Source organism: Stegodyphus dumicola, chromosome X2, assembly GCF_044657685.1.
Source record: "Stegodyphus dumicola isolate Sdum_Otavi_A_Nest chromosome X2, ASM4465768v1".
Classification (NCBI taxonomy): domain Eukaryota; kingdom Metazoa; phylum Arthropoda; class Arachnida; order Araneae; family Eresidae; genus Stegodyphus; species Stegodyphus dumicola.
Window position 1 is genome coordinate 167,508,732 of NC_140781.1, and position 27,953 is coordinate 167,536,684.

General features: G+C 35.0%; 1 protein-coding gene and 1 long non-coding RNA gene across 3 annotated transcripts in view; one reads left to right on the forward strand and one right to left on the reverse strand.

Annotated features, from left to right (window-relative positions):
* The window catches only part of LOC146992963 (uncharacterized), a 64,416-nt gene extending 39,132 nt beyond the window's left edge, over nt 1-25,284 (reverse strand). Inside the window, exon 1 of the long non-coding RNA XR_015039065.1 lies at nt 25,113-25,284. This is a non-coding gene — a long non-coding RNA (uncharacterized LOC146992963). The remainder of the gene's footprint in view (nt 1-25,112) is intronic.
* Nucleotides 1-27,953, forward strand: part of LOC118200088 (glutamate receptor ionotropic, kainate 2-like) — a 173,463-nt gene that overhangs the window by 60,927 nt on the left and 84,583 nt on the right. For both annotated transcript variants that reach the window (XM_085809437.1, XM_085809438.1), the window contains exon 2: nt 20,233-20,388. In XM_085809437.1, coding sequence (XP_085665563.1) covers nt 20,233-20,388 — 156 coding nt within the window. The remainder of the gene's footprint in view (nt 1-20,232; nt 20,389-27,953) is intronic.

Genomic DNA, 27,953 nt, shown 5'->3' on the forward strand with positions numbered 1-27,953 from the left:
GTAAATAATGTTTAGTTTCAAGAATTTATTTGCCGCAATAAAACCGCCTGCAGCGATTACACCTAGCTTATCTGCAACATGCTACTCAGTTCACTTAACGGCACACTGATAAATTAACTGCGTCCTTATTTATGCATAGCTCACTAAATCCACCAGTAAATAATGGTTAATTTCAAGGACCTAGAGGTGAGTTACAGTAGTACTATAGTTTTCGTATAAAGCATGAAGTAAAACTTACCTTAGAAAATACTGAGTGTACAACTATATCTACAATACTTTGATACATCAAAATTCAAAATTTTAAATTATCTTTTTATTTCTTTCGTATTAATATAAAAAAGTTCACAAAAAATTGCCCCTTTATATTCCATTCGTGACAGCAAATTAATATAAGGTGCCGATTCGCTTAGTCCATCTTATAATAATTACAGCTATTTCTGGAACAACTGTAAATGAAATATACTCTGAGTGCAGCTCTGATGAATCCGACGTGGGGAAAAAAAAAATCTTAATATAGGATCTTTCAACGGCAGACTTTATAATGAAAACTGACACAAGGCAAACTTCCTTCCTGCGAAAAAAGAGGAGAAATGTGATAATATTTCATTTTCAAAGATTTTTTTATTAAACTCTTAATGTCATTCCAGTGAACTTAACTGCATTAGGTCGGCTGAAACAAACTCTAGACAACCACCTTGCCTTCCAGACTCAGTTCGTAGACTTTGGAAAGGTGGTCATAAGGGTATTTTCTCCCTCCTTTCTGCATGCCTCAGTGGTGTAACGGTAGCCCAAACTAAAACGTGGTGGATGATGATTCCTCACCACCAGGATTTGGCGATTGGGTCCCCTAGTCCCAGTTGCCCTTTAAAAGGGGGAGTATATATTTTCTCCCTCCTTTCTGCAGACCTTCGTGGTGTAACGGTTTGCACATTCGGCGCGTCTTCGAGAGGTCCAGGTTCGAGTCCTGACGAAGGCATTGCACATTTTTCATGTCTTCTGTTTCAAAATAACCTAATGACTCTGACTCTACATGATTACGACTGAGTTCCCCCAGTCTGAACGTAAACAAGTTTAATAAGAATAGTAAATACAGTTAGAGCTATAATTCAGATTAATGGCTGACAACAGTGAATCATTGATGCCGGCATGGCATTTCTTCTGCAATTTATTTTATATAATTCTATATCATGTATGTTCCTACATTGATGTTTATTGTTAGAAAATTTAGTTAGATCCAACAATAAAATTTAATGTTACGAAACAGTGTTATGCAGTGCAATGAAGCCAGAGCACTTTTGAGAATAAATTAATGCCATTAATTCTTCGCTGAACTTAGATAGATTATTTATATTACAAAATTTTACTTACTGTGCAGGATGGTAACAAAATAAATTCAGCTAATTGGTATTTAAGTACAGTAAGACCCCGCTTAACGCGGGGGATAAGTTCCATCGAAGTAGAGCGTAATGCGAAACAGCGCTAAGCGAGGCTATCTTAACATGTAAATAATGGGGTTAGGGGAAGACGGATAAAATGGTTAGGCATTAAATTTAATAATGTTTTTTTTAATAAAAATAAAATCAAATATTTATTTCTTACAAAAATAAAAACAATATAAACGCATATACTTTTAAAAACAAATAAAATTCTCAGTCAGATCATTCAGTCTATTCTGGGTTTCCAATTTTCTGCCTTTTTGTTAAGAAGGCATTATGATAGATTAGCTTAATGGCATATTGCGTTCAATTTCGTCTTCAATCCATATAGACAGTCGTTTTTCCATTTCCTCTATAATGTTATTTCTAGAACGGGTAATTCTAGTTGCAGAGCTTGACGTAGTTGCAGTTGCCGATGACAGTATTTTTTCTTTATTCTTAAGAATTTTCCTTATTGTTGAAGTTTCCAAAATCAATGCAGCACTAATTTGAGATTGACGTTCACCAGAATCTAATCTTCTAATCACTTGCATTTGAGTTTCCAGTGAAATGCTTTTTCTGGTTGCTTTCTTTTCTTGTTTTTTATTATCACCCATGATAAAAACTAAAGATCATAATATTTGTCACTGTATTAATCGTTATAGTATTATACAAATTTAAACTTACAATAATGTCAACAAATGTTTCAAATGATAAAAATGCGTCCACCAAGCAAGAAACACAACTGCACTGTTTCGGATATGTTATTTGGAAACCTAGCGCTGCGCACAATTTCGGAGAATCCCCGGGTTGAAATAAAAGAGCGCTAAACCGAAACAGCGCTAAACGAAACAGCGTTAAGCTGGGTCTTACTGTATTTTTGGTGCTTATTACAATGACACTATAGTGTCACGTCAACTGAGAGGCTCGACCTTCAGCCAGTTGAATAATCGCCATACAGCACCACGAATGAAAGTAATATCAAGATGCTTTTAAGTTTCTGATGCTTTTAAATTTTCATATATTGCTAAAAAACTATATTTCAGCAATTTTAAGAATATAATGCTTTTAAAATATTGTAAATAATGCTAACAAAGTTTTGCTATTTTAATATTATTATGCTTTAAGTTATCGTATGTAGTGCGAACGAAATTTTACTATTTAAACGCAATAGTTTAAAACTTTGCTTAACCCTGCTATTAATAATGCAATGCTTTTAAACTGCATTAAATATTGCTAAAAAAATAATAAAACTCTTTTATTTTAAATATGATATTTTAAAAAGATGCTTCTTCATGTTTTTAAAAGTCTAAGATAGCAAGAATTATGTTTTTTAAAAGTAATTCTAATTGCTTTTTAATTGATATGGCAGCCTTTCTAGCTGTTTACTAAAGGAAATGCCTCACTTACTTCACCCTTGTCCCGGCTCTGTTGTCATCTGAGACAGATTTCAGCATTGTAAATAATTAAGGTTAAGAAAACAAATTGCTTCCCCAAGCAATTAACATCCGCAACTCCTTTATTAAGATTTGGAAATTCTGAGATAATTGGTTGCTTAACTAACATCATTTGCATTTCATAAATTCTGTCCATGTCTGCGCTTCCGAAAATATCAAAGAGAAAGATAAAGGAAAAGAAGAGACAACTTTCAGAATTCCTTAGTTTTTAAATAGCTGTTGCCATTTGTTATCTAGTTACACTTTTCCTACGCTTAGAAGAAATAGCTACAATACCCCTTAAGTTTCCTTATTAGAGTCTAAGTTCATATGTCTATTTTTTTCGTAAATTATAAATGTGTAAAGAAAGTTTTCCCACGGTTATGCGATAAAACATACGGGCCAGTTCAGCAATAACAGCTTCAAACAGAAAGGATTGTTAAATTCATCAGAATTCAAATTTTGTGGAAGACGTTTGTGAATTTCTGTCTGGATATAAACGTCTAGCTACTGCATTGTGACGATAATTTGCCTTTTGCAGTGTATACAAATATACTGATTTTGTTTCCTTCGTACATTATAACAAATTGCATAAATCCTCATAAAGAAAATGAGAGAATAAATAGAGCTTATCTTATCCAAAATACTAAAAATAATTATGCTCTTTTAAATTCTTACAGTTTTTCAATGAATTCTTTCTGTTGTAAATTAAAAGTAGTTTGAGCATTTTGGAATCATTTTATAAATAGCAAAGCACAAGTTGATTCATATATAAATCGTCACATAAACACTACACGACACTAATTCAAAGTTTTATACAATGAAAACTGCTTCTTAAACGAAATAAATGTATCAAATAAGAGGCAGACAGGCTATTTGCTTTCTCCGGTAAGGCAATGCAGGTTATGGTCATGTATTCATAACTGGTTAAATAGACGTTTTGTGTAACGCAAAATCATCTATTAATGTAATTTTCTTTGTTTTTATTAAATTTTAAATGAAATAATACATTTCAGTTTTTGAATAACTTTCATGTAATAATCACAAACATTTAATTATGATTAGAGGAGTTAATTTTATCTACAAATAAGTAAAAGTAGAGATAGGCATAAAAATATGCAATTTTTTTCACCTTTCTCTTGAATTGTTGGAAAGCACTTTTGATTTCTAATTCCTTTAAATATCTACTTTGTTAACCTTATAAATTAAGATAAATTTTTGTTTTGCCTTTTTTACATTGTTATAACAATATAATTGAAGAACGTGAGGTAAGAATTGATGGCAGGATAGCATGTGAGAATAGCAATATCAGGTTTCTAATATAAAGAACCGGTTCAGATTAAATCAGTTTTAATTCGTCTTTGTTCTGATCTTTCAAGTTTTAATAACTGGCTGAAGCGTTGTGCAAGTACCTACGTCATTAGCGCTACGTAAGGATTAAATTTAAAATGACGGAGTTAAGAGAGATTTGTTGTAAATATGTTACTGTTTTTAGAATAGAAATAGGAAAGAAAAAAAAGCAAACTAAAAAAGAGACTTATGGGCTTTAGAGACATTAGGTATTTTTGGAAGCAGGCAAGATGAAAAATTAGCAACGCCTTCGCCGGGAATCGAACCGCGGACCTCTCAATTACGCGCGGAGCGTGCAGACCACTACACCACGAATGCTCGCTAATAAAGCGGGAGAAAAACCTTATATACTCCTCGCTTTTAAAGGGCAACTTGGGTTTATAGGGGACCCAATCGCCAAATCCTGGGTGAGGAAAATCATCATCCAACACCATTTTAGTTACGGCGCCACTGTAGAAACATTAGGTGCTTTTAGAAGTAGGAAGATGAAAAATTAGCAACACCTTCGCCGGGAATCGAACCGCAGACCTCTCAATTACGCGCTGAGCGTGCAGACCACTGCGCCACGAAGGCTCGCTAAGAATACCGTAGAAATACCTTATAGGCGTATTGAAAGTTAAAGTTAGTATTTTATCTTACCTATATTTTGTCTTACATGTATGTAGGATTTAATTTTAATCTTAACTTCTACCAGCCCCTTAAGCTTCCTTTCTGATGCGGTTATTTCCCTTCCTTAAAATTAATAAATTTCCCTTAAAATTAACAAAGCGTCTATAACAAACCTTTTGGTGAGAGTCATTCCAAAATTAACACCTGTTATGTGATTGTTACATAACGCTATTGAAACGTTTACTTATATAACTGCAAAAGAAAAACTGAATTCTTTCCTGTAAAAATAATCAACCCAAATCGTTTGTCAGCTAACGACAGCAAAAAGCTATTATGTCATTTTTCATAGAAATAACTTCATCATTCTAAATCTAACACTGGCATCAAAATATGAATCATCACACACCTGTCTTTGTCGAGCTAATATGTAGCCCGCTGCCTCTGTTTTTTTCCGTATAATTTTATATAGCAAATATATAAAATGTACACTTATAATTCATGAATAATGTGGTGCCATATGAGAAACCAACGTGGGAAACAGTTGAAAACCGCATGCAACCATCTATCTGTTTATATTAATTGTTTGTGTTCATTATTCAATGAAATTAGACGCAAGTAAAGAAAAACAGCAGTCATACAGCATCATCCATCTTCTTCAGCTTCTGAAGAACTATCGCAAATTCTGTGGCCACCAGCAGGAATTTGCTAAACACTGGTAATTTGACCCCGTTAATAACCCGGTGACCGGACATGCTAACTTACAGCTTTTGAGTTTTTTTTTACAGCCTCGTGAATACGAGCCAGTTTCTCTTGAAAGGTCATGGAGGCTTTCCCTTCCATTAGGCAGATTAACTTAGGGTGCTTTGCCATAATTCAAATAACCTAATCCAATGTAAATTCTGATATTATATGTAAAGATAGATAGATAGATTTATAGATAATTATTAAATTATTAATGTATATATGTAAGTATAAAATATGATTGCTACGCTAACACAATAATAATAATTGACAACTTCTAAATTAACCCTTTTCTCCCAAATTCGAGACCATTTTAATGTCATGTGACTCTTGCATAACGCTGGATGCGAATGGAACTAAAACCCAAAAACAACCAACATCAGCTTATTATTATTAAATTATTAATGTATATATGTAAGTATAAAATATGATTGCTACGCTAACACAATAATAATAATTGACAACTTCTAAATTAACCCTTTTCTCCCAAATTCGAGACCATTTTAATGTCATGTGACTCTTGCATAACGCTGGATGCGAATGGAACTAAAACCCAAAAACAACCAACATCAGCTTAGCTTTATATATGCATTCGCTCAGTATAAATACGCCATTACTAGAAATTGCATCGCATTAGCTTTCCTTGCTCTCTTCCAATAGTCTGTGCCGCTCTGTTCGCATTCTTCTTCCTTTGTTCATTGCATAATGTGACGCAGGTAAATTTTATAATGTGCAGAACACCCGGAATGGATATATATTCTAAATTACAGGAACAAATTATGTTGTAACGTTGCTCGCTTCCAACCTGCACGCAACAAAGTGGTGACTGCTGAGAACTGGAAATAGACCAAAGTCTTGAAAAGGGTTTAAATCCCTTTTTATTCAACTTTAGAAATTACAAATGCGTGCTCTTGACGCTCACAAACTACGCCGACCCGGCGGTAAAATAAAAATAAGAAACTGAAAAGAGATAATAACAAGTGACTAACTACGAGGCTCTCTAAACGTAACTAACCTCACCACGTTCTAAAATACCGCTGATAATTCAGCAAACTCTGAATATTACGTTGAAAGATTAACAGTTTGCCGAGGCAAGCACACAGGCCGAAACGCGTGGTTCTTCAATTTCTGACTACCTCCGCGCTCGTGAAGTTAAGAAAGCACACCTTCGAACTCGTTTCCTTTCTATTTAACTCAGAATACTTCCGCTAATAATTTGAATCCTTGCGCGTTCTACTAAAATTTACATACTCTGGCATTGGCAATTCCAGGGGAAAGTAAGGCTTGACAGGAAAGATAGTTTAAACTTAAAATAAATGTTAATTAAAATAAATATAAACCCTACCGCTTCCAGAATTTGGAAAACTTGGAAGCAGGTCCTACAAACGACCTGTTGAAAAGTTTCTACAATTCTGAACTAAATTTTAAGAGTCTCGTTTACATAAAAAAAAAATCTGTTATCTCACAAAAGGTATAATAAATTTCTGTAGATACTTATTTTAATTCTCTCTTCTTACAGCAACCTTTCCTGGACTTCAGCAATCAAACTGTTCTCTTCCTTCCAGCATGTGGAAGGAATAAGTATCAGTATCTTTCTAAATACATTATAATTTACACTTTCTTGACACTGAATAAATTTTTCTTTTTACCGATTCGTTTTCCTTAGTTATTGCTTAATTCACATTCATTCAATTTTTCAAGCATTAATTTAACTTTACCCTGGCTCTCCACCATGTGGGGTGTCAAACGGGAATATTCGTGTTTTAGTATTGCAACACTTCCCCTAACCACAATGATTTGTTAGAATTCAACGACCAAATAGACACACCTTACTCGACATTCTACAACTCGATGAGCTACTTTAACATTCTTAAAATTCAAGTGTAGGTGCAGAACCCTACAAAACACATTCATTCTAAATTCCCCCTCATTCATCTTTAGACATGCAGGCTTTCGCTCTAAAGCATGATTTTATCTACAGTTTAATACTTAAATTTGAATTCATTGCTTTTGAGCATTTACTTTTAGCATCTAAAATTTTATGCTTCTAGACTAAATTCTACTTTTACATAACTTTCAAGTATTTACGTATATTTACAAAATTCTAATACATATGATTTTTACAATATAGCATAAAATGAATAAGAGAAAAAATAAATTTTTTACTTTACTCATTCTTCGCCAAGCTGGCGGCACTGAAACTGAAGTTCTTATTAATACAAGAATACGAATTTATTTTTATCTTCAGCCAAATTTTGGCTTTAACATAACAGAATTAGTCTTTCGACAAACAGAAACTGCTTGTTCTTAGATTTTATACTTAAAGAAAATAATACTTTTGCCTTAGCTAAATAAAGTAACACAAAACTAAGTCTCAACCGAGACACATTGACTTCCGTCAAAACATAGAACTTCGTATTTACGCATAACATTTTGGAACAAAAGAAAAAATTTTATAGAAGATTTTAACTTATCTTTGAGTTTTCGATGATTGGAACTCCGACATTCTTTTCTGGCAGAACTGCTCCCACGTTATAGATTTCATCGACGTAAGTGTTCTCCTTGGTGTCCTCCGAGTGTCGGCTACGTTACTTTTTTTTTTCGCCCACTGCATGCTGGCCTTATGGAGTGATAGTCGTCGGATTGCTGTCTTTTCCGTTTTTCCCCTGGACGGCTGGTCTTGGCGTATTCCGGTCTGGAGTCATGCTTGAATTTCTTCTGTTGGTGGTGGTCTTTTCGTTCCTCCTGCTGTCTTTTCATTTTCGAGAACGGCGGCCTTGTTTGCACCTGACTCTCTGGCCCTGGAAGCGTTCTCCTCGATGTAGCATTTCTACTGCGATACGTTGTAAGTGGTGTTTTCCTCTTTACCAAGGTTTCTTTACGCGGCAGCTTTGCTTTCTTGTTTTCCTTAAATGCTGGAGTCTGAAAGTTTTCGTTTTTTCTTTTCGGTACCGTCGCATGGGTTGTAGAAGGGCTAGGTTTCTGTTCAGTTCTCTGCTTCTTGGGTGGTGGAACGGGTGACGTTACTTCTGGACCTTCTACTTCTTTTACGCTTGAGTCCTGCAAGAAACTTTTAAGGATTTCAAAATCATTTTGATTATAATATTTTTTCACCTGGTTGGGACTTGCTTTACAGATTTCCCCTCTCTCTTTCTTAAGGTACAATACGACTCCTTTGATTTCCTGAATTACATAGGGGCCTTCAAATTTTGGAGCTAACTTTGCAGTAAAATTGTCTGGGGCACTTGATAAAGAAAATTTCCGCTTCAACACTTTATCCCCAACTTTAAAATCTGCTTCATGGCGTTTTCTATCATAATATAATTTTTGCCTATTTCTTGCCGTATCCGAGCTTTTAAGCGCCTGGTCAATAAGTTTTTGCACATCTTTCTGTTTAAATTCTTGCTCTCTTTGTTGCACAAAGAATAATTTATCTAATGGCGTAATTAACTTTCGTCCTAAAAATAATTCTGCTGGGGTTTTTCCCGTAGTATCGTGATTTGCCGTTCTTAAAGCATAAGCTAACTCATTTATGTAGCCATCCCAGCGCTTGCGATGTGTGCTAACATAACTTCTAATTATTTTACAATGTTTTTATTAACTCTTTCTGCTATGTTTGCCTGTGGTCTATACGGAACCATTTTGATATGGCGTATGCCAAGTCCAGTGCATATGTTTTCAAATATTTCACTAATGAATTGCTTACCGTTATCGCTAATGACTTTTATCGGTGCACCGTATTTTAAAATGTATCTGTGTAAGAATGCATCAGCGACTGTTTTGGCAGACGCGCGTTTAAGTGGAACAATTTCTGTCCATTTTGAAAAATGATCTACAATTACTAAAAGAAAACGATTTTTATTTAACTCACTCTGGGGGAAAGGACCAAGAAGATCTATGCCTAAAATTTCATTCGGAAATGTAGCGCGAATGCTATTTAAGTCACCGGCCAGGCTGTAATTAATATCATTTATTAACTGACATTGATTGCAAGACCTGACATACGCAGTTACTATTTTGTATAATTGCGGGAAATATACCGCCTCGCGTACCCTTTTTAAAGTCTTTCTGACCCCTAAATGACCCGCTGTTTTCGCGTCGTGTAATTCCTTCAAAATGCTTAATCGAAGCGAGGCTGGGATGACTGGTTTGTATTCGAGATTTTTGTTTGTTGTTTTCGTATAAAATAATAAATTATCTATTATTTCATAGTTTTCTGCTCTATTTCTTATCGCATCGATATCTGTGTGCTCAACGTTTTCAGGGTCTTTCAAATATGCATAGATACTTCCAAATTCAGGGTCAGCTTTCAATTCAGCAATAATTATATCTCTAGAATCTAAAATTTTTGAAGTCAACACAGCGCATTTAAGTTCGTTGCCTTCATCGTCCAATTTTATACGAGAAAGTGCGTCAGCTACATTGTTTTCCTTACCCGGTTTATATTTGATTATTAGATTATATTCTTGGAGTTTTAAAGCCCATCTTATTAACCTGGGCGTTAGGTTTTTCCCCGAGTAAAGTCTACCAACAGCCGCATGATCCGAAAAGACTGTTACTGGTGCTTTGCCGAAATAAACTCGAAATTTGTGTACAGCCATTAATACGGCTAATGTTTCTCTCTCTGTAGCTGTATAATTCCTTTGTGTATGATTCAACGTTTTACTAAAAAATGCCAAAGGATGGCCATTTTGCATAAGAACCGCACCCACAGCATAGTCCGACGCATCTGCTGCAATTTCCAGGGTTTCGTCCCCCTCCGGGAATTTCAAAACAGGGGCATTGTTAAGCGCTTCTTTTAACCTTTCGAATGCGGTATTTGCTTCTGCTGTCCACGTGAATTTACTTTTCTTTCTTTTAATTACTAACAAGGGTTCAACAATATTAGCAAAATCTTTTATGAATGACCGATAATAAGAACATAACCCAAGGAAAGAAGAAAGTTTCTTGGCGGTGTTGGGAGGTGGGAAATTCTTGATTGCTTTTATTTTTGAATCTTGAGTTTCTATACTCTTTTGCGAAATTTTAAACCCCAGATATTTAAGTTCTTTAGTTGCATTTTGAGGCGTTAACTGTAAGACCTGCCTCATTTAATAATTTAAAAACTTCTTCTAGATCTTTAATATGTTGTTCCAACGTACTACTTGTTATAATTATATCATCTAGATAGATTAAAGTCGATTTTCCTAGGACAGGCTTTAGAACAATGTCCATAGCTCTCTGGAATGTTGATGGGGCCCCACACAACCCAACGGGCATGCGTAAAAATGCATAAGTGCCCGATTTTGTTATAAACGCGGTTTTATGTATGTCTTCGGGTCTCATAGCTATTTGATAGTAGCCAGACGTTAAGTCCAAAGTAGTCATGTATCTTGTATATTTAATCTTTCTAATAATTTCCTCTATAACCGGCAAAGGGTAAACTGGGAATTTAGTAATACTATTCAGTTTTCTGTAATCGATAGCAAACCTCCAAGCCCTTTTATCCGAAGGAGGAAACTCGTTCTTTTTCCTACATAGTACGACTGGACTCGCGTACTCACTATTTATGGGCGTTATTATTTTATTCTTTAACATCTCCTGAATATGTTCTTCTATGATTAGGTCTTTCTGTTTATCATAGCGATAAGGTTTAGTCCTACAGGGTTTGTCGGCAGTTAACTGTATCTCATGCGTAACTATTTGACAGCTACCAGGCCGTTCTGAAAACAAGTTTGAAAAAGTACTCACCACTTGCTGGATGGTTTGACTTTCATGGTCATTCAAATGGCTAAGGTCAACTTGCGGTTGTTCCACTGGTTCCACCACCCTCCGGTCCATCTCCAGCACAATAGAACTGTCCTGAAAATTCAGTTTGGCCCTCGCGGCCCTTAAAACCTCCATACCTAAAATAAGTGGATTTTGCAAATTTTTTACTACAAAAATTAATACTTTGAGGCTTTCATCTTTTACCTGTATGTTTAATGATAATTTCCCGATGCATTGACAGGTTTTTCCTTGCGCCGCTATAATTTCTGTGTTTGTATTTTTAAATAATCGTAACCTATTAAAATTCTTCTTGAAAAATGTATCACTCATAAAATTACCTTCTGCCCCTGTATGAATGAGGGCTTCTACTGGTACATCGCCAACCAGGACTTGTATAATTGGTAGATGGGAGTTTTTTACGATGACCGTATTTAAGTGTCTTTTTGAGGGTTTTTTCAAAACTTCCGGGGTCTGGACCCTCGCTTTCACAGGCCCCTCTACTCGTTTAAAGCTTTCCTTTCAACTTCTGCCTTCTGGATACGCGGACGGTTGTTTTCGAATTTCCTTTTTGGGCCTTGACCTTCGAGCTTCGATGAGTTAGCTTGATAGCTCTTTCCCCCATAAGAGCGGTTTGCATTTCTGGTCTGCTCATTTGAAGATTGCCTTCGGATACTTTGAGAATACGATGCCCCTCTAGCTTTTTCCGCTATTCTGCGATTTTGAAACTTGACCGCCAATTCGAAGAGCTCCTGCAATGAGCTTGGGTTTCTAATTTCGAAGTAGTCTTGAACAGCAGGTAACAATCTTGGTAAGATTATTTCAATAATCTCCGCGTCGGGTTTCTTCCCATACAGCATATCCGTCAGCTTAATTTTTCGCAGAATAAAGTCCGTCAACTCTTCTATATCCCGTTGATAAAAACTATATAGTTCGGCTTCTAGCCTTTCTCGATCTTTCACTATGGGGAAGGCCTTTAATAACGATTTTTTGAAATTTTCAAATGTATATGTCTGGCCTCCGAATTCCCCTAATAAAAAATTGCCTATATTCTTCCACCATAGCGCAGCCTGTCTTCTTAGTGCAGATGTGGCGATGGCAACTTTTTGTCTTTCAAGCACAGTGTAGAGCTGGAAGTGATTGTCGAGGTTTTCTAGAAATATCGCCACCGAATTTTTCCGTCGAAATTGACGTTTGGCTTAATTGACGCTCTCAACGTCTGGACCAGGTATCCAAATCCTTCCAATTGGCTTGCCATTTCTTGTTGTTGTCCCGCAGCTTCCATCCAATTTTCGGCCATTTCAGTTCGACAAGTGTTCGGGCGCCAATGTAACGTTGCGCGCTTCCAACCTGCACGTAACAAAGTGGTGACTGCTGAGAACTGGAAATAGACCAAAGTCTTGAAAAGGGTTTAAATCCCTTTTTATTCAACTTTAGAAATTACAAATGCATGCTCTTGACGCTCACAAACTACGCCGACACGGCGGTAAAATAAAAATAAGAAACTGAAAAGAGATAATAACAAGTGACTAACTACGAGGCTCTCTAAACGTAACTAACCTCACCGCGTTCTAAAATACCGCTGATAATTCAACAAACTCTGAATATTACGTTGAAAGATTAACAATTTGCCGAGGCAAGCACACAGGCCGAAACGCGTGGTTCTTCAATTTCTAACTAGATACCTCCACGCTCGTGAAGTAAGTTAGCACACCTTCGAACTCGTTTCCTTTCTATTTAACTCAAAATACTTCCGCTGATAATTTGAATCCTTGCGCGTTCTACTAAAATTTACATACTCTGGCATTGGCAATTCCAGGGGAAAGTAAGGCTTGACAGGAAAGATTGTTTAAACTTAAAATAAATGTTAGTTAAAATAAATATAAACCCTACAATATCATGAGAAAGTATGTCCGGCAAGCAAAATAAATTGCAAAATAAAGGATAAATAAAAAATAAAATTCAAAAAAAGAAAGGTTTTTTGAAGCTTCAATTTCAGCTTCAGTTTCTCCATCACTCTCGCCGTCTGACTGCATGATGTTAAAGGAATATGTCCTCTAGAAAAGCTTTTATCTCAGCAACTCCTTCCCTCGGTCATCGCCTTCACGTTCATCTGCTTCAAATAAATTATCACAATTAAAAAACGCCGTTAGGATGTTTAATGTTTTTAAGCCATACTAAGGCAGCATGATCAGTATGTAGAGTAAAATGATTACCATATAAATAATTAGAAAATTTATCTATCGCATCAACAATGGCTAAACACTTTAGTTCAGTAATTGTATAATTTTACTCGTAATACCTTAATTTTCTAGAATGGAAAGCAAGTGGATGTAAATTACCATCTGGGTGCTTCTGTTTCAAAACTGCACAACAGCCTCTTTAGATGCATCTACAAGTACATGACAGGGATATTTCGGATTAAATAAAATTAAAAGGCGCCACCCAGTCGGTATAGGGATCAGGGAAGCTGACTGCGATGCCGAACGGCCTGGGTTCGAATCCTGGAGAAGGCATGGTTGCAACTGTCCGTCCCTTCATAGGAAAGGCGATGGTGGCCCACCTATTAGGTGCCTCCATAATAAAGAGACCACCACATCCGGCCTTGTATAGATTAATGGACTGGGTTACATTTGTAATTGTTCACAATCTGCCATTGAAAAAAAAAAAAAAGTTAAAAGGGCTTTAGAAATTAACACATCTTTTAAACTTTGAAAACCTATTTGCATTCAGCAGCTTCTTCTCTAAGTCACCGTTTCCACGTTCATCTGCTTCGAATAAATTAATATATATATATAATTAAACAGGAAAAGAATGAATTTAAAAGTTGAAAATTAACCGAATTGCTAAAAACACTAATCAAAACAAAAGATTTAAATTTAGTGTATGATAGCCTTTGACTGACTGGGAAAATTATAATTAAGTAAATATGAAAATATATTTAATATAATTTATCAATGCAATTTTGATATAACTGTTTTAACACTACCAAACACAAACATTTTCAAGAGTTGATATTATCTAACATTGATACTACCACTTTATCTGGCATACCAGATATGTGTCTAATGATGAATTTAAAAGTCACACCCATACAAGCAAATTCGCCCAATCAGTGGGTTGTTATTATTATTATTCACTTCCTAAACAGCAAAGCAAACCATCTATCTACGCAAACCTGATCCGGTACTACACTAAGGAATGAACTGAGAGGTGTGCGCTTTCTGCCGACTCAATCTCGAAAAAGACCAGAGACACAGATCCGAGATCAATAGCCTCTACCTTGACGGGGAATTAGAATCGATAAAGAAACACAAAAAGCAATTTTCCTTCCGAAGGAATTTTCCCGTTCACTCAATGTATGTTCATTTCCCAACGGATGCTGTTTTATGAACTGATATAAGTGTGTTTGTTTCTGCGACTGCCATAACTGTCTGGACTACTGAGAAATATGGAGGAGTAGAAAATAAATTTATGATATTAAAGAAAATGGAACTTTAGAAGTAGTGTCCGTAAATGTTAGGAGCAATTTAGCTTAAGCAGAAAAGTTAGAATTCAGAGGCTTTTATTGTTATACTGTAAGTTACCTGATGTGAAAAATAGTTGAAAACTGAATGCCTGCTGATGAATTCTAGATTAACTTGTGTGTGGTGAAAGATGTATAGTAACTAAATTTTGACTCTCAGTTATCGATATACGTCATACGGCTTAATGGCAGAAATTAACAGAACAATTTATTAATGACGAGTTTTAGATTTATTCCATCAGGCATACGTTTTAATATTTGCAAATTATTTTGTCTTGGAAGATAAATTACGGAGAGATTTAAATGGAGAGAGGTTAAGTTAAGATGAGAATGTTTGTCTAAATATAATTGCTGAAGAGTGAAGTCTTGCAAATTTTTTTATTTCGTCTCAGAAATGAATATTCTGATAGCAATATTTTTTATCGTCTATATTTCCTTACTAGGAAAAATAGACATATTATTTTGGAAGCTTTAAAATTTCATATAATGAATGTCATTATATGAATCTTTAGATGGTTTCTGCTTCACAGCTCACGCTTTCCATTGTAAGTTATGTGCTCACTTTTAAATAATGAGAAATTTTCATTAAAAATTGGAAAATGAAAGATTTTCGGGCTAACCAAATCAGTCTGAATTTGCTTCACCCGTTAATATGGATTTCACTGCTTTAAATAATGCTCTTGAAAATAATATTAAATGTCTTTGTTTCGGAAAACTATCATATATTCGAAAATAAATATTATTTTCTTTAATTTCAGTTAAAGCTCAAGAAATAAATGAGAAACAACCGCAGTTTTCCCTTCTGAGGAAAGGAAACTATGCTTATGTTTCTGGATATAAAAAATAAGAGCTTCTAAAAATGGCATTTAAAATCATTTCATGCAGTTTATTTCATGCAGAATTAAAGTGCAATTGAATTCTATTGATTCTTTTTAATTTTTTTTTATTACTTAAAGGCGAGTTATCCCAGAAGGCTGTATCTCTAACGTTCACTTTAAAAATCTTACAGAACTATCAATACTTACTTTATTTTCAGCTTTAGGTACTCAGAAATTTCTTTAACGAACATAATATGTGCATTTTACCTCTTTTATCCCACCAGTGGCTAAATAGTCAAGACCTCTGAATACTGGGAGTTGCATGCAACGGACTGGATTGGATTTTGTGGTTTTCCCTATGTGTAACGTGAATACGAGCCGGTTTTCCTTTAAAAAAACCTCCATGTAGTCATCCCTCTCCTTAGGAAGATAGCTCTCATGTACATTATCATATTCAAAATGACCTGTCCTAAGAGCTCTTTTTTTTTTGCCATTGGCTACCAACAGTCGTGCATTTTCTTAGATCGCTTAGTTCTGTTGGATTGTATTGTGTTGAATTTCTTAGATCAAAACAAAACACACGAAGGCCTTTTTCAGATGTATTCTTTCAAAATGTCACATGATAACAAGATGCGAATTGAAGGATATATTTTTTCGCTTTCGAAGAAAAATATCCCTATCCTGTAATCCGAAAACATTGTCAAGTGCATGGTATTAATATTCCTAAGTACAAAATAAGCAACATTTCGGAAAGGGAGGAATCTTCAGTTGTTGTTTCTAAGTGGAAAGAAGACTCCAAACAAATACCTGAAAAAGATACGTATTGTTTCTAAAGTTAAATCGCTTGAAACAAGAGAAAATCCGCCGATGTAGATATCAATACCTGTCTTTAAATACATCCGGATCAACAATAAATGAAATAATAAAACAGTATTTACCACTTGAAAAAGCCAGAAAACATAATATTCACCAGCTTTTGCCGAGGCATGTGGCTTAACGCAGAGCAGTTAGTAGAACCTCGTATGAAAACCTATAAACCTCATTTCACCAATGAAATACTGTGCTTTTGGTCTCTTGAAAAGAGCTCTTTCAATGAGAAAAAAAAAAAAAAAAAAAAAGCACGATTGATGGACTTTGCAAAGTAGTGGAAGAGGATGTGCGGTTCCACCCTTTTAACTAACAACTGAATGTGGAGGGACCTAGTGAACAGCTAAGCGAATAATCGTTTAAGTCCAGTAACAGAAACGTAAGATTCGAGAAGGGTGAATTACACTTTATTGCTCAAAATAAGAATGAACAATTGGCCCCTTTCTCAGGGCGTACAGCAAAGCCTTCACTTGGGCTTCAACTCAAAAGTAATAAATAAGAACTTAACTAATACTTAACTAAAGAGATATAGCCGAAGCTATCACAAATCTAAGAAGTTGGCCCCTAAATATCGAATATGCTAGCAAAGGGCCTGTAATACTGACTAGTGTATTAACAGCTTAGGGAGACGTGGCCAAAAGACTAACGCGCGCTAGTCAAAACTTCTGAGACTCTGACTCGAAATCAGAGGAACATCGACTTAAGTACCACTCTTAGGCATTTGCATTAAACGCGATTCTAAAAACACATTCTGGTAGGAAATTGTAAGCTGAAATTAGGAGAGATAGGAAAGGAGCTTTAACTTAAAATAACTATTAAAAACTTAGGATAAACCTTACAAGGTCTGTAAATCAATACCCCTGGAAATTTTACGAAAACGTCTTCTGTCGTGGAAATCACGATGTAGACATATAGTCCAGAGAAAACGCTATCATAGTAAATATCTGCAGAAACTTTATATTTTAAACATTAATTAAATGGCACCGAAGTCATTTTGAAAATGTATAAACACCCCATGTAATTAGATGATATTGTTATACGGATGTGCTAAGTTTCATTTTCCTAATTTTTATTCGTCTTTTATAGCAACTTTAACATAATCGTTTAAATTTTAATGTTATGTAAACGTGTTCTGCGAGTGTAAAAGTGAACCAGATTAAGAGTAAATACCATTTCAAATATCTGCAAGCACTTAATTAATAATATTACATATCGTTTTTCCAGCGAAATTTGGCATTTTTAAAATATAACCCTTTTATTGGTTATAGGTCACATATATGAAATGACATAAATGCAAAACTGCTTCTTTGATTAAAAAAAATCCTTCTTAAAATCGATAACAATTATTATTTTAAACATAAGCTATTATAAACATAAGCTTTGGTGTAAGGATTTCTAGTTCGTATATGTGTTATACATGCAGCCAGCCTGTTTTGTCAAAAATCGAAAAGGGTCCCACTACTTCGGTCGCAGCAGCACAGATAAATCAAACCTCACAAAGGAATTGAAAACGTAAAATACTGAAAGAGCTGATATCCCTAACGAATTAAATTTTAAGATAATATTCAAGAATTTAAGTTATGTTACTTCAGTCAACATGCACAGTAAAACAGATACGTGTCTTCCCATGGCAGTGTTTAAGAGATTGCAGTGTTTCTGTTAAACATGTTTGAATGTACGAAAAGCGATTCTTCTAACCTGTCAACAACAGTGGGAAAAATTACCAACGGAAATGACCAGAGCTATACTTCTTATCTCTTCGCTTGATCGTCTTTCTATATCTTATTATCTAAGTTAGAAGGCAATGTATTGTTTTTCTCCTTTCATTAACTTCTGCATTAGTCTTTCCTGTATTGTTTACCTTTTTACTTTTAAGCTATCAAATACTAATAAAGAAACGTGAAAAATTGACAATAAAAGGAATGCTAACTGTCTTTGTTCCAGTTTATAATATTTTATTACCTTCTTTCAAAATGAAAATCAAAAGTATAATTTTATTTAACTGATTTAAAATGCTGTTAGAGCAAGAAATAGAATGCAGGCTTCTTCTTTTCCTTTCCTCTTTATCATTTTTTATTTTATTTTATTTTGCGTCATTGTTAACGGATCTATGGTCTTATTTATTTAATTGATCCGGGATTTATGGTAGGCTTTCTAAATAATTAATATCCTAATTCCGAACGTTAATGAGAAAGATGCGTTGCACCTTTCAAAATGAGTTGTTATAAGAGCCATAGTTACGTACAAAAAATGAACTACATTTTCCCAAATCACTTCACTAAGCTTTACCGTGGTTTTTACTCTATCAAATCCAAAATATTATGATTAATATATTGATTGTTATTGCTTACTTGTTGATTGAGAGTTTGATTTTTGTTCTTAAAGAGCATGTGTTTTCATTCCTATTGGTTTCTTGTAAATAAAATGATTTCATCTAAACAAGGATGCATGCGGTACGTATCGAATGCCAGAAATCTTTCTGTAAGACCTTCCCAATATTTTCTTCGCAATAATAGATCAGACCAAAATTAGAATAAAGCTACCAATAACGGACAAACTAGCTTAGAGATAAGGAGTACAGGATGGTTATTAACGATAAATTTGTTGAATTTCTTACTGTAATGTCATTTTTCAAGAAGCTTTCCTGGGTCGACTTCTTTCTATTCACATTGATGGCATGGACAAGAATCTAAATTATGAAATAAGTAAGTTACATCAAAGCTTAGAAAAGCTTCAGAAAAATAGTAACGCTATTCAATTTTTTGTCTAGAATGTATTTAGTTCTTAAACTGAAATTTATAAGATGACTGAAATTTCTTTAATGTAGCATATATATTTTTATGCAGCCCAACCGGGGTAACGGTAACGCTGACTGCCGTTACGAAGGGCTGGATGTTTGTAAATGTATAGTGTCTGTGCGGCATGAGGACACTCTAAATGTGCGGCGAGCCGAAAGTCCTCTCGAGAGGTTGCTGGTAGGGGAAGAAAACTGGACACCCTCGGACCCGTCCTTTCGGGGCTGTCTCCATCAAAATTGGGGGCGAAACTGAGCAAAGTCGTACTGTCACCAGCATAATGCTCAAGGCTCTTGCCAACTACAGGCGCAACTTTCACTCAATGCCACGACGAATTTCGTGAGCTTGTTCTGATGTTATTGTGAAACAAGTGAGATAAGTCACAACAACACAACAATAACACATATTTTTTATTTAATATAAATGTTATGACAAGAGGAGAGATAGCTACAAGTTATTTAATGAAAGATATATGCGTTATTCATATTTCTAGCTTTTTCTCAAATAGTGACTAAACTAGTATAATTATAACAACATGAAGAGTTTCAAAAAAACATCTAGGTATAGTAATAAAAGATAAATAACCGATAGGGAGAATTAGAACAATGTTTTGGAGAGGGACAGTGAGCAAGTTGGTGTTGCCTTATTTTATCTGTAATCAGTAAATTAATAAGTGTATCTTTTGCATTATTTGGGACTCATACATTTCATTCCAAATGGTAAATGATTGGTCTTGTGTGTTTTGTCGTAATTATCTGCTTTGGGGGAAAGTCTGCTTTGGTGTAAGGATTTCTAGTTCGTATATGTGTTATACATGCAGCCAGCCTGTTTTGTCAAAAATCGAAATGGGATTGAAATGCTCATTATTTATTGTTTCCTCGATTACATTTGAGTTTTAAAGTAAATATGCTTTTTTGTGCCTGTCTTTAGGTGGTTTATTCGATACAGAAGATGATGAGCAAGAGCTTGCCTTCCGAATCGCAATCGACAAAATCAATGCAGACTCGACTATGCTCAAACGGTCCCGACTCGTTCCAGAAGTGGAGAGAGTTGCGGTCGACGACAGCTTTAGGGCTACAAAGAAAGGTCAGTTTTTTATTTTTAATTATTATTTTTTTGAAATATTGCTACTATTACTATCGATAATTATTTATTTCATGCAAAATGTCACTGAACCAACCTTTTATTCCCCAAATGCGTTTTGTACCTCCTGAAAAGAGCCGTTGCTATTGCGTAGAAGATAATTAAAATATATATATATATATATATATTTAATTTTTTTTAAATTTCAGCTAGTTGAATAGTTAAATTCTAATTGTTTTATCTTTTCTTATGAAAGGTCATTATTTTGTTTCTTATAAACATTCTTTTATATTTAATTACTTAAAATATAGTTTTTCTTTTTTTATCGTCTGAAAAGCAGTCGTGACTCATTTTATTTTTAAATGAAAAAATGAACTGATTCGTACAAATGACTTTAGTCTCCGATATCAAGACACTGTTTTTCACATTGCATTTTCTATTCCCGACAATTTTGTTGTATACTCGAAATGCAACTATGTTTTGAAACAATTGTTTTGTTTCCGAATGATTTGAACTTTGTTTTTTTCATGTATTTGTCGTATCTTATCATTAGCTTACTGGAAATAATATGACTCCCATGTTTTTAAAACAAAGATAGTTCTTTCTCAATGAACAGAAACTTCCTCTGCGTGTTTTTTCAAGAAAACAAAGTTTTTGGAATCAGATAGTTTACCAAACTTATCATTTGTTAAAATAATCTGCATATTTTGTTATTAGTAATTATTCTTAGGGCAATGTAAGAAATTTTTAACTCTAATATATCATATAATTAATCAATAATTTTCATTTGCCTATTCCGTTTACATTAAAAGCATTACATACAGGACTAGCTTAACAGAAGCAAGAGTTCCCCGACCTCTGTAGTACTCTGAAGCCGTTACCTACATGCACAAACTGCAGGCAGGACCTCAGGCAGCTCCATAATGTTAACATGCTAGTGCCAATGATTATATGTTACGGAGTGCCTATGGTTCAAAACCATGTCCCTCCACATCAAAAAATTATCTAATTAGTGAGCAGAAATAGGCAAATTGCATTAATGGTTGTAATGATGCACACTAGAGGAAGCCACTAGTGTGCATCATTACAACGCACTTTAGCTTCTACCTCACTTCTCATTAAAAGATTATATCCCTCTGCTCTCTTCCTTTTGCAACAGTATCAAAAATGCATATGTTCTTGAATAGGCACGATTAGAGAGCCGAGTAAATTGTTGCTGCTAATAACAATTGAAATAAAGAGATGAATATTTAATTCGCCTCGACTGCCACTTTTGCTGTTCATTTCGGATTCAGCATTCTACGTTCTACGTCATCAACATAGCTAAGTCTTCTTCATTGCAGTGAGTCGACAAGATTATAAACGAGAATATGTAAAATATAAAATAAGAAAATAAATCACTAATAAACTATTAATTTATTCAATAACAGCCAATTAAATTTGTTCTTTAGATATAATTACGTACCTTCCTAAAACCCAACATCTGCAATGTATTCGGCAATGCCCTGCTTAGATTGTAGATACAGACTTTGCCATCGCTATAAATAGCCCGGGCTATTACTACGTCGTCAACTTTTCTTCGCTTCTAGCTCTTGCTTCACTAGCATGTAGCACTCGCTTGATGACCTTGTCCATTGTTTCAAAATGTGATAGGTTATATCGCTATTGTAAAGTGCCTATTGCATTCATAACGTTGTCCTACCTCAGCAGATATTTGTATCTAAGAAATCATTTATCAGAAAATAAATTTATGCCGTGGGGGGGGGGAAAATTGATTCTTCAAGAATGCAGTCATCTACAACGCAGCATAACTGTAACGAATAATCGTTGATCACCACCCCTTAACTGCAAGATAGCTGATGCCCTCTCTTTCTTCATTTCCACAGCCTAAATCATTTTACTATATATATATGTGTGTGTGTGTGTGATAAAACTGCTCCATTCTATGATAACTGCGTCATTATCCAATTGATAGTGAGAGTTGCAACGGATTGACGTCGGAGAGGACTGCGTCTTAACTTGAAGACTTACGTAGACTTACGAAGTTAGAACGATAGATCCATAAACCAAAAAACTTGCAGATATGGCCAAATTTCACAAATGATTTTATTTCTTCGATAATGCAGATTATCACTGTGGGTGCGCTATTGTATCCAAAGCTTTGCAAAGCATTCCCTGAAAATCTGATTATGTGGACTCTAATACACAAAGACTTTTGGACTGAAAATTTTTAAAGGACTTTGAAATATTATCAAAGTTGACATTTTGCAATTATGTGAGCAATTATTTGGTCAAAATTTCAGGATTTGTATTTTTCAAAGTATATCTTTTTTTTTTTTTTTTTTTTTTTTTTTGTTTGCTAATGCTTTAACGCTTTCTCTCTAAAAAAACTTTCTCTCTCACCCAGCCCTTTTCTTCTTGAAGAGGGGAATATGTGAAATATAAAACCTATCTTTCAAATAATAAATGTATAGCCCTTTAACTTCCATTTCATTCTAAAAATAACAGCAATAAATTTGTCTCCCTTAAGTTCTGATGCACACTTACCGATGAAGTCTCAACCCAAAATCCTGTAAATTAAAAAAGTGTCGTGTGATCTGAAATGGAATTCCTATAAAAGCTAAATTACGTCGTTCTTCTTCTCTGCGCTCGTCTCTTCTACTGATATCCGCTGTGTCGCTAGGAAAAGCTTGTAGAGACATTGGGTATATTTTTAGAAGCAAGAAAGATGAAAAATAGCAAACGCCTTCGCCGGGAATCGAACCACGGACGTCTGGAACACCGGCTCAGCGTGCAAAAGCACGGACCTCTGGAATATCGGTCCAGCGTGCAGAACCACTACACCACGAAGGCACGATAGGAAGGAGGGAGAAATACTTTATAAGTTCACTTTTCTAAATTTGTCCATTGTTTAATATGTAAGCTGAACAAAATTGTGGGGTGCATAGCGTACCCACAGTGATAATGTGCATTATCGAAGAAATAAAATCATGTGTGGAATTTAGGCTGTCTGCATTTTTTTTTTGGTTTATGCATCCATCGTTCTAACTACGCATCAAAGTCTTCAAGTTAAGACGCAGTCCTCTCCAAAGCCAATCCGTTGCAACTCTCACCAAACTATCAAATAGATAATAACGCAGTTATCATACAATGGAGCAGTTTTATCACATATATATAGACAGATAGATAGTTAGATAGAAAGAGAGAGAGATGTAGAAATAGATGTTAGAGTCTGAAAGGAATCCTATGAATAGACTGAAAATTAAAAGAGTTGAAAAGCGGGGTATGATATGAGAAAGCACCATGTCTCGTCAATGAAAAACAGCCGAATATGAGCAATACGAGCTATTTAAACTGAGACGAATGATTAGGCTGATAAAAGGAGGATTTTCCTATTATGAAATCGCAGCTTGCATGGGACATGATACTTCATCAGTGAGTGAGTGAGCTCCACCAATGAAGATCACTGACCTGGCTTTAGCCTCATAGTGCGTTATTCTTCCTGGCAGAAACCATCCACTCTCTGCTCCACGCTGCCCCGGAACCGCAGCCAAATAGACTTCTAACAGCCTCATAAAATCTACATGTAAGCTTGGATGTTGTTCGGTGAAAGAGTATTCTGTTAGGAACTACTTAAAATTAAGCAAAGAAGCAATCAAAAGATTGTTAAGAACCGCTGTTAGAATAAACAGAAACTTGTGTTAGACAAAGTAAGGAAAGGAGGAATCTGCCTGAAAAATTAACTGCCGTGGACTGTCTGGACTTGTCATATGTCTACATGCGGATGCTAATCCTGACACAACTGCTATATATTTATTAAGCTGTTTGTAATATAGTTGTTCTTGCATGAAGGAAGGTCGTAACCTATTAAATTATTGCACATAGTAAACTCAAAAAAAAAAAGAAGAACACATTAAATTTTTTAAAAAAGATTAAAACAAATCCTAGCGCCCAAACGTAATTTAACGCAGAATATTACTTTCCATGTGTCTGACTCTTATGAAACACATTTAAAAGATTGTGTAACTGTTATCACTAAGATAACAAATTCCTTCAAAATTTAGTTCTTTGCGTAAACTTGACCTGGAGTTTTACAAATTGAACCGTGCCTCTACATTTTCTTTTGTGGTACTTGCAGATAATATAATACATACATAAGTACAAAACTGAATATTAAAAAAAATGATACTGAGTACAGAAATACAGAAAGCTGATCCCTAATACCTGCATACATAATACATGAAGGCCCACCAGCGGCCGAGCGGTAAAGTCGCTGAACACTGGTAGTTCGGTTCGAGGTTCGAATCCCGCGAACGGGCTGGCTGCATGGGCGTTTTCGTGGTTTTCCCCATGTGTAACGTGTATATGAGCCAGTTTCCCTTAGAAAGTCCTCCGCGAAAGGCATCCCTCCCTTTAGGCAGATAGCCCTCGAGGCTTTGCCATAATCACACACACACACACACACATAATACATGAAAACTAAAACTGATAAACATAATACATAAAACTGATCATTAAGTAATGCTAAGTAGTCTAAATCATTGCCAAGTACGAATTAACCTTCATAGTATATGCATAAAAGTAATAAATACACACATGAGTACATTAAAGTGAACATAAACAAAAAAGTACAGCATAATACTATACTCATCAAAACTGATATCTGATTCCTAAAACTTGAATATATAATGATAAGCTCTTATTATTACTAAGAAAACAGACCGTACCTAAATTAATTCCATTGCTTCATCAGTCATGCACGTGTGCAAACAATGAGCTTCGGTCAAGTTGGAAATCTGGCAGTGGATCACAAAATCTTACATTAATCAGGGATGATAGGCATCTCATCCGCATAACAGTAATGGACCATGCAGCTTCATCGCGATGCCTAGACATTGGAATGCTGCTACAGATATGCCACTGCCAGCTTTAATAGTTCGTTGCGTAATACTGCTGCGCTGCGTATTGTGTACGTGCATTTCTTTGTGCAGGACTCTTCTGACGTAAAACCATCGGTATGCAGCTGCTACTACAATAGGCTTATAAAGGAGCCATTAGAGTTTTAGATGACAATATATCTTCCTTTCCCACGAGTTTTGCTTCAATTTGAAGAGAATAATTTTTAATAGTAATAAATGCTTCGTAATTCAAGAATATTATTTAACTTTTTTTAAGGTCCTTTCTAGATCTTTGTTTTCTAGATCTTGTGATCTCCTGCCTTCTTAGCATGCCTTCGTGATGTGGTGGTCTGCACGCTGAGCGCGTATTCCAGAGGTCCGTGGTTCGATTCCCGGCGAGGGTGTTGCTCATTTTTCACTTCTCCTGCTTCCAAAAAAAAATACCTAATGTCTCTACAGTGGCGCCCGAACTAAAAGGGTGGTGGATAATGATTCTCCGAAACTCAGGATTTGGCGATTGGGTCCTCTAAAACCCCAGTAACCTTATAAACGGGGAAGTATATAAGATATTTCTCCCGCATTTTTAGCATGCCTTCGTGGTGTGATGGTCTGCACGCTGGACCCGTATTCCAGAGGTCCGTGATTCGATTCCCGGCGAAAGCGTTGCTCATTTTTCACTTCTTCTGCTTTGAAAAAAATACCTAATGTCTCTACAATATTATCTACATATGAGATTTGTCTATATCCGTGTAAATTATTTTTGGCTGATTGCTACTAAAGCATTTATAATGAGTATAAGTAAAACTCTGAATTGCAAAGAAACATCCTTAATTTTTATATCGTGACACACAGAATTTTCTGCAAAATGTAAGAACCGGAGCGAGTGCAAGGTGATCAAAACATCAATAAATACAAAAAATTATATATCGGGAAATTCAGAACTTAGATAAACACAATTAACCATAACATGCACGGGGAGAGCAGGTTACAGACGTTTTACTGCGTACATTTTTTGTTATAATTGGAGTATAGCATTAGCATCAGGCCCTTGTAATACCTAAAAACGTACGTATAAAAATCTGTAATGTCGGGGTATGGCATTGGCATCCCACTCAGAAATTTTGAACATAAGAATTTTTTGGGAGGATGGGAGTAACACTGTCACTGTCAACAATACGCTAACTTGTTATGAAATGGCATTTCTCTTTATTTAAAAAAAAATGAAGCTGTGGTTTTTGTGGCGTTCATGCTGGGGGGAGCATTGCTTTATGTTGCTTTTGACTGTAAATTCTTGCTCTGAACTCTTGAAGAGAACTATAGAACAAACTATCACTTTGAATGAATATTCCGATCCCTTGAAAACCCTGCAGTTTGGGGTTAATTAAAATTACGGGTATACAGAGATCACTCGATATCAGCTGTAATTTTTAAAAAGGTTGGGTGGTGGCTTACACCAAATATTCCTAAAGAATATATGTTTCCCTGCATCCTACTTGATCTTTGGCTCGTGCTAAGTAATCATGGCTGACACATTCCGCTTTTGTCATAATGTACTTTGCTTTCATTTGAAAGAAGAGTATTTAGCAGACATAGTGGCAATTAGAAATTTCGCATAGTAAAATTCCTTAACAAAATCTTAATTTAATGCATTCCAGTGTTATATATTGCAAATTCCTAGAAATGCAAATTTTTTAGATGTTTACTGAATTATAGATCGTCATGTATATTTAACACACGCCGCTAGATTATCTGATAGTGAGCTGAAACTTTCTTATTGCATGAGACGTCTTTCGTTGCGCAACAAAAATTCCATAATAATGTGAGCAAAGATTTATGAAAGAAGAGTTGTCTAGCAAATTTAAGTGCAAGTAAAAAGTATGCATAGTAACAAAAGGTTGGGTGGTCTTTAACAAAACCTTTTTATTCTTTCCTGAGTTCAATATTTTATTATTACGCAAATTCAATGACATGGAAACTCTATTTTCGGAAAATTTCGATTAAGATATCGAAATATTGTTTGGATCGAAGATGCTGAAATGGATCGACTAGAAACTCTCTTTTGAATGTTAAAAATAGTTTTCATTCATTCGTTTGAACTTCATGAGAACACGAATTCTTAGCAGTTTAAGGAAAAATTTTACAGTTGTACGAATATATTTATCTAAAAGTATATCAAGCATAATCAAGCTGGTGATCCAAGTTTCCAAAAAACTTATATTTCTGTTTAAGAAAGAATTAGTTTTTTAAAAGTAAAATAATGCATATATTCTTACATCTCGACGCAGATTATATTTACATTTTCTATCTAAACATCAAACATTATACTAAGTTGCGCAATCGAGGGCTGCTGTTATTGGATGAAAAAGAACATGTATTTGAACAATCAATAGAATTTAGTCTCCAGAATTTTAGTCATCAGAATTTTTAGTTTAGAAATTATCAATATTCTTTTGGAGAAAAAGTATGTCTGGCAACAGCGATTTAAAAACTGTATCGTCTACACGTCGCTTAACCGTTTACACGGCCAGATATGAAGAATATGATAAAGCACTAGTTTTTCTGTTGCTAAACTATAGAACGAATTTTAATGGAAGTGCATCCTATTTGCAGTGATAAATTTTCTGCCATTCCTAAAACGCTTTGAAGTAACTATTAGCAATCGATATCCGG